This window comes from Gambusia affinis, linkage group LG08, assembly GCF_019740435.1.
Source record: "Gambusia affinis linkage group LG08, SWU_Gaff_1.0, whole genome shotgun sequence".
NCBI classification, from domain to species: Eukaryota; Metazoa; Chordata; class Actinopteri; order Cyprinodontiformes; family Poeciliidae; genus Gambusia; species Gambusia affinis.
In genome coordinates, this window is record NC_057875.1 from 25,245,504 (window position 1) to 25,260,151 (window position 14,648).

Genomic DNA, 14,648 nt, shown 5'->3' on the forward strand with positions numbered 1-14,648 from the left:
TCAATTTTCAAAAAGCTTTTGTGTTTTTATTATTTCAGGATTTGAACATTTGTCAAGAATATTAGACAAACAAACAAAAAACAAAACAGTTTTGTTTGATCAACTTTTCCAAGAAAGTTTATCCGCAGTGATAAACCCACTTCCTGTCGCCAGCTGGCGACTTTACGTAACCTTGGTTTGTACAGCAGCCTTCTATAAAATAAAAAGAACTTAAAATAAACATCCTGAACAGTTTCTTTACACATTAGTCACTCCAGATCCTTCTTATACTGCGAACCAACGGAAAACCATTGGAAAGTCATCCAAAATCAGTTGTTCAAAAATAGATTTTGGCCAGATTTTACACCGAACTGATGAAATTCATTCATTAGGGTGAAAATCAGAAAAAAGCATATTATTTAACATATTTAACACTGCAGGAGCCAGAGGATGGAGCAGCGTTTCCAGTTGGCAAAGTTACCACAAAAAAAAAAAAATATTTCAAGGTTTTGATAAAGTAGCAGCAGCCTCAGACATGTTAAGTACTACTTTCCTCTACTAGTTTTCTCTGATTATATAAACTAAGCAGGGCTGTGTAATAATTTACAATCCCACTGCAACTCATACCTCCGTCTTCAAAAACATCTTCATTTAAGTGGTGAACATTTCCTTCACCAGCTGTTAGCGCCTGACTCAGAGAGGAACCTACGGGTTCTTTGCTGTGAATCTCATCTTTGTGCCCGGCCTGTGGCCCTCCGGCTCCGGGTGGATGGTCCTGAAGGTCAGGTTGATGCGCGGGCCCCGGTCATGGTATTCCTTTGCCACTTGATGCTGATGAAGAGAAAGAAACTGATGAATAAAGTATCTCTAATGCTCTAGGACAGGGGTCTCAAACTCCAGGCCTCGAGGGCCGCAGTCCTGCAGTTTTTAGATGTGCCACAGGTACAAAACGCTGGAATGAAATGGCTTAATTACCTCCTCCTTGTGTAGATCAGTTCTCCAGAGCCTTAATTATTCTATTCAGGTGTGGTGCAGCAGAGGCACAGCTAAAAGTTGCAGGACTGCGGCCCTCGAGGACTGGAGTTTGAGAGCCCTGCTCTAGGAGGAGTCTGATAAAGTGTCAGGAACCTGGGCAAGTCTCTGCTAATGTGCAACACTTACAGCTACAGTAAGTAACATTATATATATATATACACACACACACACACATATATATATATATATATATATATATATATATATATATATATATATATATATATATATATATATATATATATATATATATATATATAAATGGAGATGAAAAATGCCAAGATTCTCCAATTCAACACTGTTCCATAAAATTCTGCGTCATTCCGAGTCTCAGTTCTTCCTGGTCTCTATTAAAGTCAACACTGCTCCGCCATTTTGATGAAACATCTGAGAGAGGGGGAAAAAAAAAAAGCAAAGGTAGAAAATAGGAAACCAGTGGACTGAAATAAATGGCATCCGCCAACAGGACTTACTTATTCACCTCTCAGCCTAAGTAAATTTCATTCACCCTTAGATCAGCTTGGTTACAGGATGTGGACCTTTTGCGTTGGGGATCTCTACCCTAACCTCACTACACACTCACACTTGCGTAAGGCTCAACTTATTCTGTTTTTAAAACGAAGCCCTTTAAGCAGAGCAGACATTCAGACTCTCACTGAAAAGGTTTGACTGCAGTAACAGAGCGGATTAATGACCCGAGTGATCTCCTCTCCCTGAAGTCAATCTAAAGCACCACTGATACCTTTGTTGGGTCAGTTGGAGAGACGTCGCCATAAAACAGGCCTGACCTTATCTTATGTTCTGTTGGCGCTCGCAGCTTTTTCCCTGGCTCTTTACTTTCCACGTTTTTTATTCTCTTGCTCTTTAGTTTGTCACTTTACGACTCCACTAATTCTGTTTGATGAGAGTGAAATGGATGGAAAGCTTTGAAGAAAAAAGAAAAAGAAAAAAGGAAAGTCATGGGGGAGTACAAACAGCGTTCATACAATTTCTGATGTAAACTTATGCCAACAATATCAAGGACAAAAATGTATCGATGTTCATTTATTTTACAAGGAATGCTTGAATATTTCTATTATATTTTAACATTTATTGAAATAATACTCATGTGTTATTATGTATTTATCTGCACTGCTTTCCAGTGTTGGTATTTTCTAAATTTTGTTGTGCTTTCGTGCACAATGACAATAAATCCATCCTACTTCTAATTCTATGTGGAGTTCCTCATGGTACCGTTTCCCATGTTTCTGCTACTGCGACCCAGAAATGTTGCTTTCATGATTTTACTAGACCACTTTTTACATAAACAAAAATCACAAGATTACAAAAATTCAGATTATAACATACAAACATATTTTCACAGTTTTTTTTTTCTTCTCATTTTGGTTTTCATGTCGTAGGTTTTATTTTTATTTTTTAAGTAACTGCATGGCACCGATTGTACAAATAATTAAATGATGATGCTAGTAGTGCCTTGTAGTTTACTTTAAAACAGCTTCCCAATGCTTCATTTTGCTTCAAAAAACATAAAACTCTCAGTGAAATAAATCAGTCCTTAATGACACAATGCGTTTACCTTGGTTTTTGTCACAAAGCTATGATTTTACCCATGTGAATTTGCCCCGCAAACCATGTCGTACCCTCACTCTATCGGGCACTTTAAGGTTCCTCCTCTAATTTAAACCAAGAAGCTGTCCGAGCCTAAAATAAATCTCTTCTTGAAAAGTGAGGCACTAAACTCCTCAGGAGAAGCAAATCTGTCCTGACCGCCTGTCAGTCGTGGAAGGAACTCCGTCACACGTCTTCAGTCAAAGCACAAGACTATTTACTGTAAACGTTGAGGCTTGTTTGTGGAAATCTTGATTAAAACTGAGTTAAAACCTGCCTGCCAGTCGTCCTGCGTGGCTCCCTCCATCAGCAGCAGAGTCCCGTGGCTCAGAGGAATCCGAATTCGCTCCACATACGTGTAGTCGCCGTTGTCCTCCTGACATGGGAGCAGATAGATGCAAAACACGGACCGAGAGTTATAAACTCAGAGCTTTCAATCAGAGTTCGTAAAGGAATCCCTTTGACTTCAAATGAGCAAGAACCAACACATGATTTTAAATACACATATAATACAAAAAGCAGGTTTTAGTATTGAGTCCTCTTTTTATCAGAATTTCCACAACAAAAGATGATTTATGGATCTCTTTGTTTCTTGTGTTATAGATTGGAAACACTCATTGCATCTCTCCTTTTTTTATGCATTTATTCATTTTTGTTTTACAAAGTTTTAAAAATGTCTTTATTTCAAACCCTAAAAATAAAAACAGTGGTTCTACAAAAATGACAAAATTCTAGATAAATATATAGTAGATATTTATCTTGTTTTTCTCAACAGGTCATGTAATTTTTGCAGCTCTAAACGAGTATTATTTCACTGTAATGAGAGTGAAAATGGGTCTATGGATTGCAAAGGTTGCAGACTCCTGATGTACATCATGACCAGCTGCCAGTGCATCATTCATAGAAATTAACAGTTTTTCCACCCGACTGTAGCTTTAATTAAAATTAGTTTCCCTAAATGTCAGCCAAATTTTGGCACTGATGCCCAAACTGAACTGAGGATTAAAAAGAAAGGAAAAAAAACATAAAACACCAATAAGTGACGGATCTAACAGTATATTTGTAGGGAACAGTAAAGCTAATATAGGCTACTGCCAACAAACTGGTACTAAAAGTGAGCAGAAATTAATAAGCAAGACTGCAGGTTTCACCAAATCAAATTTAGGACTTTTTAAAGTCATTACGGATGGAATTGAAGTCCTATGTGTCGGCAGAAATGTACGAACATCGTACAGCCAATGACGGTCGTAAAACCGCTACCTAGCTAGCAAGAGAGTACTAGCAGCTACTTAGCGGGAGCCTCAACCACAATTTACTTCCGCAGGTCCGAGTGCAACTCAAACGCCACAGAAATGTACAAACATTGTCCGAGGGTTTATCAGCAGCTAGTTAGCGAAAGCCTCAACCGTAACACATGTCCACAGAGCCGAGTGTTGATCAAACTTTTACCAGACAGAAAAATCCCACAAGAAAAACAAAAAACACAAAAACAGAATATACAAAACCAAACAGTCCAAAATATAAGACCTGTGACTGACGTATTTTAAGGCCAACCTAGTCTTTTTTAGTTAATTCATTTTTAAGACATTTTTAAGACTTTAAATGCAGACACGTGAATTTAAAACCTTTTTAAGGACGTGCGGGCACACTGCTTAATATACATGTGTAAAAATGAAACAAAGAGAAAATATTTGAGGGCAGGGAAAGCAGCTGTCGTCGCCATGATCTCACCGCTGAAGGCTGCTTGCGAAGGCTGAACACTCTGGTGTCGCCCAGACTCAGAGACGCAATGGTCGGTTCGGGGCCCAAAGAGGCCTCGTCGTCGCTGTGCCAGCCGATGCCGTCGTGTCCGTCTCGGTACAAGTTACACAGCAGCGAGTTGAAGGTGCAGCCGCTGGCCTGCTCCACCGCCTCTCTGAGGGCGACCAGCAGCGGATGCCACTGTGGGAGAGGACGAGAGGACGACGATAAAATCATTCAAGACGGGAATATTAAGAACATTGGAGTGTCGGGAAATAAAACAAAATTAATTATGAGAGTGCAGTTTTAATATTACAATAAGAGCGTATCATACGGGATAAAATGTAGAAATAAAACGAGAATAAGGTCATAACAGTACAACTCTATTCTGGTAAATTACAATTCTCGTACTTTGACTTTGATCTAGTAGTATTTTAATGGTATTACGGCTTTATTCTCATAATACAACTTTATTCTCAAAATATTGCGACTTTATTCTCGCATTTTCACTTTTTTAAGTTTTCTTCGCAAGGCCCTAATTGCAAATCTGTCAAAAACAAATAAGTTAATATGCGACAAGAAATGAAAATTAGAAACACAGAAGTGTGAAATAAATTTGGGTGTTCTTACACTTCACCCCAAAGCTTCAGTAAAATGTAAAGTGATATATCACAGGTCATCACAAAGCAGCAGAAACCGCTTTGTGTTAAAAGAAATACCCTAAGAGATGCAAAAAACAAAAAAACAAAACAATTATTCATTTTTAAGATAGGAGCATAAACATCTTAATGCCTAAAAGGGAATAACGTAGCATTCCTTTAGTGGTCGCTTGATCATTTGTAGCAAACAATCCATCTGTAGCTGTAAAAATACCTCCTACATCAACATGTGAAAAGCTCAGGCCTTTCTGCTCCACGTATCAATACAGCGTAGAGCTGAACTGTTGGTACATTTTGGATTAACCCATTAATAGCTGGACAGCGAAGGAGATTTTTCTTAAGCAGAATTTGAAGTTAAAACTATGAGATGAGTTGAGGTGTTCTGGGTGGATTATATTCACAGACAAATAATAAATAATCAATACATTTCTGTTCAGTTTTGCCTCACTTCCTGTTCTGACTGTGCTATTCTCTCAGCAAATGACCTTTTATGCCGAGTCCGTAAACTCCAGTTAACAATTAACCGATTACTGGTTTCAATAATCGATTCATCACGATTAATCAGATCCGTCTGATTAATCGTTTCAGCCCTGATTTATCGTTTCAGGTACCTGTGTGTTGGCAGCCATAGTAGAGCGAGCGTATGTGTACGGTAACTCTCCGTACCAGCAGGTGAGCCTGGGCTCTTCGTACGCCTCACCTGGACAAATGGAAACAATCAGAGCATTACAAAAAATGGCCATGTCTATAATAAGAATGAGAAAGTCACAATGACGTTTATTAGAGCGAAAGCATCTCATTTTTTTTCTTTTTAGAAATTCAATGCACTTCTTTAACACAAACGTCAAAACTGTAGCAAGCGTTAAAATCCTTTCTGATTTTACTTTTCTTTGCAGAAAACAGCAGCGCCACACAGTTTAATTTCAAAATAAAAGCATCCCTAATGTCTTTAAACGACATCAGTACATACATTGAACCTTTTCGAGTTGAACAGAGCAGGAAGAGAATCATTTTTTTGCTTCTGGCAAACCATTTTGCCACCAGAGCGTGTTTTCAGCCGGCGGCAGTGCGAAGCAGACGACTGAATCTAATTCGACTCTCATTCCCTTGTTGCCTTTGGGCCTCTCCCGAGAAACGACTCTCTGCTTACTTTGGCCGAGCCTCTGGCACAGAAACACGGTCGAACCAAAACAAACTGCATGACAGGCCATCACTTGTACTGGGGCTGAATCATGACAGGACCCGGGGAGCAAGCGTTTATAAATACGGGAAGAAATTTAAACACTTCTTCCATAAAAAGACGGGATCAGAGGGAAAGAAGTTAGAAGTCTGTATGTGGCTTAATTTAGACGCCAAAATGATGGGAAAACCGAGTCACAGCATAAAAGTGGCCCAGTAAAAAAAATAAAAGACAAAAATATTACCATTAAGTATTTTAAAGATAAAAATACGTTTTAAACTCACCACCTACAATCTGGCTTATCGGATAACAAAATATTTGTATCATATTGTAATTACAACCTGTAAAAAAAAAAGAAGAAAGCAGTCACCAGACACTGAGTCCTCCCTGAACTAGAGACGCACCGATTCACTTTTTTCACTCCCAACACCGATATCTGAGGTTTGGTGTCGGCCGATACCGATCCGATACAGGAAAACAGCTGAATTGACTTCAAACATTTCTTTCTTTCTTTCTTTTTTGTTTTTAAACACAGACATAAATGTACTGAATAATAGATTCATTTGATCATCTGCACCACACCTGAATGCTCCAAAGGCTGGTTAAAACAACACAACTTTAATTTCTTCACTCAGAAGTAAAACAACAAACATCAAACTAGAAAATTTCGGAAGAAATTTAAACGGGGCCTGCCAGAGCGCGCCTGTCGGTCTGGACCCGGAGTTCCAACGCCAAAAGTCGGCGTGGACGCCACAGGAAGCCGCAGCACGATCGACTGCATGAGGAGACAGTGCTGTGGATAAACCAGTCAAATAAATCAGTGGTCGCACGTTTTGATACCACTTTTATAGGGGTCCATCCCACCATTGGACCTGTATTAACGGTCACGGATGAAGAACTAAAGAATAAAGAGACACCTTATTGGGTGTAGAGTAATAGGTTCCTGCCATTGCTTTGCATGGCAGGCCCCAACTAGACACATAGACCACCTTCATCAGTTCAATTTAAATCCTGCATCGTATTCAAAAACAATCTAATAATTATTAATGATAATGTCACCAAAAGCTGCTAATGCTGGTCATCTTACAGAGACATGAGAGAAAAGCTACTATTCTTTTAAAAATAGATATAAACATTTGTTTACCAGTTTGTTTAATAGTTAATACACAAGAAAAGTGAAATACCAACAAACTCATAACCAGTTTTTCAGGAAAGCATAGAAACGGACTATTTATCTCCTTCTCATCTATCAGCAATGTGGGCCGCTGACGCTGTGCTGCTGTTTGTGTCCAGCTCTCAATTACACAGAAAAAGCTGGAAGACATTACATTGTGTCTAATGTTTACATTTCCGCACCACACAGAAAAAATGTGTTCGAGTTTACAACCCATCAAATATGCGAGGGGCAGCATCATTTCTTTGGGAACAATTTTTATTCTTTACTTATTCTAACATGTAAAATTATTAAACCAAAATTATTTCTTTGTAGCTCTTCTCCAAGCAGGCAAAGTTTCTTGTCACATTTTACAACAACAGCAGCAGCAAATGCCTGTAAGTTACATTTCATTTAAATTTTAAGATATTTTAAGTCAAGTATAGTTCAAAATTATAAGCCTGATAGAATGATGAAAAACTCTACTTAAATTAATGGTTTTAATGGCATTGTCAATCTAAACTTAATATTTAACTGTCAAAGTCCCTCTTTTAATCCCTAGCCTCCGGAAATATACACGTCCGTCATGATTAATTATTCGCCTGAAATGATTAAGTGACGCAGTTGCAAAGGGTTACCAGTTTGAGTCATGTAGAACTGACCTGACCATTTCCATAGCAACGATCAGAAGCAAGACATTCCCTTAGAACTACAGTGAGATCCTTGTTGCTATGACGACTTCTATGACATAGATCTATGTCATAGATCAAAGAACATCTGAGATTATGAATGCTTTCATCTCTCAACATCAAGTAGTATACAACTAACTCTTTGACGATTAGGACGGTTCTTTGCCAGATTTTTTGGAATGGAAGAGGTCTTAGCCACCGTGTTTTTCCCCCTGTCTTTTGGGGCTGGGTATTTAATCACTACTGGAGTGAGGAAAGCTTTTAACTACCTGCTTCCTGGGATATCGTTTGAAACAAGTCAGGACAAGGGCACGGAGTGCGATAATTTTGACAGTTTTCTTTTTAACACTTCTCCGGCTGGAGAAGTTTTGTTAGAGGAAACGCATAGGTCTCAGGATGAGTCCACTGTCTCGGAGTATGATATATTCGATGCTTACCTTTTTGATTATCAAGCTAAAAACCATCAAACTTCCCCACCTGAGATTAGCTGTGAGTTGTCAGAAGACAGCATCCTTGATTTCTCTGAAGATGATATTGTATTAGGGAACAATTCCTCCAGTTCTTACAGTTCTTCTGATTCTTTTGATTTATATGATTTGTCCTTATCTAATGAGAATGTTCAGATATTTCCATCTGAAAAAACATCTTCAAAAAAGGATTTGGAAGACAATCCAACTTCAGCTCTGGCAAAAGCACCGCAAGAAGACCAGACCAAAGAAAAAAGATCTGTACCCCATCAACGCCAATCTCCCAAGGTCCAAAGACCAATATTACCCGGCAGCAATATCTGCAGCGAAGAAGTTGGAAAACCACCGCGCAGTCGTAAGGTGAAAAATTTTTGTTGTAGTGCAGTTTGACTGACAACATGGTACGTCTGTCACGCTCCTCTTTATGGCAGACGTCTTAGTCAGAGTCTAATAGACGCTTCACTATTGTTTCAGGGCTGAACAGTTGGTAGCACTGTTGCCTTGCAGAAATAAAGTCTTGGGTTTAGATAGATTAGATTTTTATTACAGACTCAGGGTCCAGATTACATGAAAAAGAAAACAAAGACAATAAAAGAGTAAAAAGTACAAATCCCAGCCTGGGATCTTTATGCTTGGGGTTTGCATGTTCTCCATGAGCATGAGTGGGTTCTCTCCGGGTGCTCCGGCTTCTTCCCTCAGGACAAAAAGTTTTTGTGCACATTAGATAATAGATGGATAATGGAAAATAATTTTCAACTTGTTTCTAATAATAATTGTTATTATTCTTAGTAATAACAGCAATAATAATACGAATACTAGAAAATTTCGGAAGAAATTTAAACGGGGCCTGCCAGAGCGCGCCTGTCGGTCTGGACCCGGAGTTCCAACGCCAAAGGTCGGCGTGGACGCCACAGGAAGCCGCAGCACGATCGACTGCATGAGGAGACAGTGCTGTGGATAAACCAGTCAAATAAATCAGTGGTCCCCAACCACCGGCCGCGCCAGAAATAATTAAATATGTCCGTTCTATGTATTGAGTCTGTTAGAGCTTTTATTTTGAAAATCCTAAACCGGATGCTCTCGGGTTACGTCTTGCATGCCAACATGCAGCAATGGCATCTTCGACCTAAAGAGGCACCCGTCACGCGCACCCCCCTCATGGCGCAATACACACTAATGGAGTTGGTTTTATGGTGTTCGTTTTTTGCTTTTTTTATGGCCATATTAACTCAGAATCCCACCAGAAATAATAGCTCCAATGCCGGGACCAAGCCGCACGTTTTGATACCACTTTTATAGGGGTCCATCCCACCATTGGACCTGTATTAACCGTCACGGATGAAGAACTAAAGAATAAAGAGACACCTTATTGGGTGTAGAGTAATAGGTTCCTGCCATTGCTTTGCATGGCAGGCCCCAATAAATCATAGAGAAACTGAAAGTGACAAAAACAACAGGTTGACTAACTTGGTCAAACATGTTGAAAATAAACTGCAACAAATCGTTCAGAAAGTGCAACTAACTAATTGTAAATATAACGTAGAATAAATATTAAAGTATGATGTAAAACAAAACATAGAATTAGACTGAATAGATTTGCATTTGGGTTGGGCACATTATCATCTATATCCAATCTAGATTTTTTTTCAATGTCTATATTGATACAGATATTATAATCAGATTGGTGAGTCTCCACTGTCCATTGACTGCAGCTGCTTCACCACTGAACGTATATTTACGCAATTTGGCAAATCAATTTTAGTTTATTTCACAAAGCTGCAATGAAAACACTTTTTTCACATCCCACGAGTCACACGACCAACAACTAGACTTTGCCATGTTTTTTAATGACTTATCGCCTGAACAAACTTATTCACGTTTGATTTTAATTACGTTTCCTACCTACTGGAGTTTTTTTTCCTCGACATTAGCGTAATAGCAACGACGGTCTGTGCCTATTTGTAATGGAAACGCAGGCTGTGATGGAAAAGTAACATTCTCAATCCAGATGAACATTTTTACAATCCGGTGGTCCAAGTGGGCAGCGCGTGTTAATAAAGCACAACGTGCAAGAATATTGGAATGAGTGATAGAAAATCACTAATAGAAAACTGACTAAAGATGAAAATACTTTATTAAAAAGCAATGCGAACCCAAAGCAAAAAAGCTAAACTGCTAAAGCTATTCCAGATTATAAACTGTGCTATTTTGACCCCCCACTTTGCCCCTAAGTAGGTCTGGAGTTGGTTCTGCTGGTACCCACCCAGTCGGTAGTTAGTCTTCTGGGACCATCGCAGCTCTGCTAGCAGCTTACTCAACATCCAGTCAGCCTCCTCTGGTGTGAGGAACCCGGGCCGCAGCCGCAGCCTGAGCGCATTCAAAACAAAAATCACAAAATGACACAGCTCTCTCTCATCATGAAAACAATCTAGATTTTTCTTCACAACGCTAAACTCCAGCAAAAGACAAGGGCTGTACCACCAGGATGGTTACTTTTTCTTCTATCGGTTCATTTTGAGCATCAATAAATATAAAAATATGACATGTTAGTCAAACGAATCGCACATCTTCATGTGCGTCATTTCAAGGCAGGGATGTAGGCTAAATGATTAAAGATCACAAGTGATGTTTAATCCTTCAGACTCATTGATAAAATCTTTTTTAAGCACCACTGTAGTGGGGTTAATGATGAGGCACACAGGATGATATAAGTAACAATCAGTACGTTTTCATTTATTTACATTTGATGAAAACAAATTTTCTTGTAGCCTCTTATTATTACATGTACACATAAAACACAAACTAAAAGACAAGACGTTTTTATTTGCCGAAATTCAAAAGCTAATCTGTGACCGATTGTTTGAGTGATTGCTGCCACCTAGTGGACTCAAATAGCCACTGCAGATTGGTTTTAGCTTCAGAAACCAATGAAGCTTGGTTTTTGTTTATTTACATTTAAATAAACAATAGAAATTGTTTTTGTTTAAATGTCTGGTACTTAAACCTGTTTCCTTCCTCACTAGAACCGTACTCACCGAGACACCCCAGAAGGCCCGAGACTTATTTCATAATCACCCAGATGTCTGTTGAAAGAATTTTTTTGTTACTCTTTGTCCATCTCTGTTTAAAAGAATTTAAATCTTAAAAATACGCCATGTAATAAAGGGTCAAATATGTGCTTTTAATCCAAGTAATTCTTAAAAACTGAACCGGAGTTTAACTTACTCTATTACTTTCTCTGGAGGCACTTCTCTTATTGGCTGCAGGGATTGAAATAAAGGGAAGTTAAAGCGCATTTTAAACTCAAACACAGCTCACATGGATCAGTTTTGCAGTTTACCTTGGAGGGTTTGTGAAACTCAAATGCTTTGGATGTTTTCTGGTTGCCAAATCCCCACGTACCAGAGGCGGCGTTAACATTTTTGGGTTGATTGTTTAGGCCACCCGCTGTAAAGGGGGAGAAAGAAAAAAATTAAATAAAAAGGCTCACATTTTCTGTCTATCTTCCTTTGTTTTTACAAAGTGGAAAATGTGCATTTCCATTTATTTTGAACAGTTCAATGACTACATAAAGCTAAATTGTGAGTCTGCAAGAAAATTAAATATTAAAAGGGGCAGTATTATGTATTTTCCGGGCACCTGGTGCCATCTTGTAGCATAATCAAGTAACTATGTTACCTTCAGTTGTTACAAAAACCCTGTTTATGTCAAATTTGACTTATCTTTTTTTTTTTGATTCTGTAACTTACTGCTTTGAAATTGGGCCTCTGTTTCTTTAAGAAACTCCTGCTCTCTCCGAAACTCCGCCTTCAGGAAGTCATCACAATATAGCTCCTCTATTAACTTTTTAACATTTTCACCAGCATTGCTGTGAGAAGTAGCTCCTATTATGAGCTCAGTACATACACAGTTCCATCAGATGTTTGCTAATTGATGAAGGCTAGTCTGAAGGAGATGAGTGTAGGAGTCGCGGGAAAGGACTGGAAGCTATGTCATTGAGGAGGGTGTACAATAATAGCATGATGTAAAACTCAAAAAAGACAAATTTACATAACACTGCACCTTTCCTTCCACCTCACAGAGCAGCCCTCTCCTGCTACGTCTCTCATCAGCTCCTTCAGACTAGCCAGCAGCAATTAGCAAACACCTGGAGGAACTGAGAATCTGCTGAGCTCATTATAAGAGCACCTTCTCAGTGCAAAAAAATGTTAAAAGGTTAATAGAGGAGCCATGTTGTGAAGACTTCAGGAAGACCAGGAGTTTTTAAAGAGACAGAGGACCAATTTCAAGGCATTGAATCATAAAGTCAAAACTTTTTAAGTCATATTTAATATATACAGCATTTTTATGACAACTCAAAGTAACATAGCAACTAGGTTGTGCTACAAAATGACACTATGTGGCTAGAAATTATGTAATACCCCCAACGTTAATTATCAGAAATGCCCATGTTCACAACTGAAAAAGAGACCTTAAAATTACCTGTTTGACCGTTTGAGGGTTTTGGCAGCTGACTGGCCCAGGAACCCTGGACTCTTGCACGCTGGCGTTTATCTGACATCCCATCCAAGCTACAGATAGACGGATAAACCAGGCTTTTCATTCACATTTAAGGTCATTTTTTTCTCAAATCCAACAAAAATAACACACCAATGCTGTTGGATATGGGTGTTTTTTTATTTATTTAGCAAGGTCAGTGTCTTCCTATGAGAATCTTTGATTTGCTTAGTTGTAAGACAGAGGCGGTGAGTCTTTTTACCCAACTGAACGCCTCTGAGGTAAAGACGTGATTATGTGATGTAAAAATGGTTAAAAAAAAAAAGAAAAAGAAGAAGAAAGCTGCCTTATGTGAACGTGGAAGTTTTTCTACGTTTGTTTTTTTCAGGAAGGTAGTTTTTTTTTTATATATCTCGGTTAAAAAACAATTTACAACAAAACATGAGAGCAAATAGAAAAACCGAGCATGACGTGTACATGAAATTAGATACACAGTAAAGTTACAGAACATTCTAGCTAGTAGCCTTAAGTCTGTAACATCAATGCACTCGCTATCAATAACACAAAAGTGTCCTTAAATTAATAAAATACGTCGTTAAATAATATGCCCACAATAAAGTGGCTCTTCTCAAGCTTTTAGTCAAAGACTGTCCGAACAAATGCAACCAAAAAGACTCATACATTGGGGGAGGAAACAGTCAGTCTGTTTAAAGTTACGTAAATATTATTATAAGCTGACAGACGTATGAAAAATATCAAAATAACAACCTTCAAATACTCACCAAAACAGCAGCTAAAACGCCACAACAGAGCTAAATCAAAAGAGACTTACAAAAATACTGACGTCCGTCAGCCATTGCTACCGTGTTACAGAAAAATAGATCCTACTTCAAACTATAAAACCTCGTTAAGGTTCCCATGCAATGTCCACCATAGCCATGTCTATGGTCTCAGTCATGTAATAAATATACCCAGTTCTCAATGCGTGCACTGTACATAAAAATAACACCATATTTTCACCTAAACATATTATTAAACAATAATTGAAGTACTTTTAAGTATATACATCGTATCTGTTTTATTTCGTGGTCAAGGTCTGGACATTTGCATAACCAGGCCACTGTACTTCAAATGAACTATACAGAATAAATGTTAGTATTTGGAAAGTTTAATTTTTATTTTTCACAGGGGTGTGTTACACTTCAAGTCTCTTAAAAAATAAAAAGAAACATCTAAAAATGCCTTTGACACACTAAACAGATCATGCTGCATTGAAGGAAGGATTGCATCTTATGTCAGCATGTTGGAAAATCTCTATTACGTTAGTTTCTGGAAATATCATTTCTGCTGCCCAGATATTGAGCAGTTAGCATATCATGGCAGTCATGACACTGCTGCCCAGCAACAGTCTTCAGAGTCCTTGTCAGATTTGTTGCAGGACTGACTGTCACTCCCACATCATTTCAATCCATAGAAAACACTTAGATGAGTTACAACATTCAATTGGACCTTTTCATTGTTTCAACATACTTTGACTCCATGGCAACAGTTTTGACAAATATGTATTAAAAAAAAAGCTACATACTTCAGCTTTAATGGCATGTAGTACAAAACATTTCTAATTTTAACATCCTCATACAC

General features: G+C 38.4%; 1 protein-coding gene across 1 annotated transcript; it reads right to left on the reverse strand.

Moving 5' to 3' along the window:
- On the reverse strand, nt 1–13,947 carry alkbh3 (alkB homolog 3, alpha-ketoglutarate dependent dioxygenase). The gene is made up of 10 exons (XM_044125283.1): nt 13,790–13,947; nt 12,993–13,081; nt 11,851–11,957; nt 11,736–11,770; nt 11,546–11,593; nt 10,774–10,877; nt 5,633–5,721; nt 4,354–4,563; nt 2,900–2,998; nt 1–810 (listed from the first exon to the last, which is right to left on the reverse strand). Exons 2-10 carry the CDS (start codon nt 13,069–13,071, stop codon nt 685–687), a joined length of 897 nt encoding a protein of 298 aa, XP_043981218.1. The 5' UTR covers nt 13,072–13,081; nt 13,790–13,947; the 3' UTR covers nt 1–684.
- Between the last annotated feature and the right edge of the window lie 701 nt (nt 13,948–14,648).

What these genes read in the sequence shown, in the direction of transcription:
- alkbh3 (XM_044125283.1), bottom strand. Translation starts at nt 13,071, where the DNA reads ATGTCAGATAAACGCCAGCGTGCAAGAGTCCAGGGTTCCTGGGCCAGT. An exon ending in GGGCCTTCTGGGGTGTCTCG is followed by an intron (nt 10,878 to 11,545) that starts GTGAGTACGGTT and finishes GAATGCGCTCAG; the next exon opens with GCTGCGGCTGCGGCCCGGGT. An exon ending in CTATGGCTGCCAACACACAG is followed by an intron (nt 4,564 to 5,632) that starts GTACCTGAAACG and finishes CCTCTCCCACAG; the next exon opens with TGGCATCCGCTGCTGGTCGC.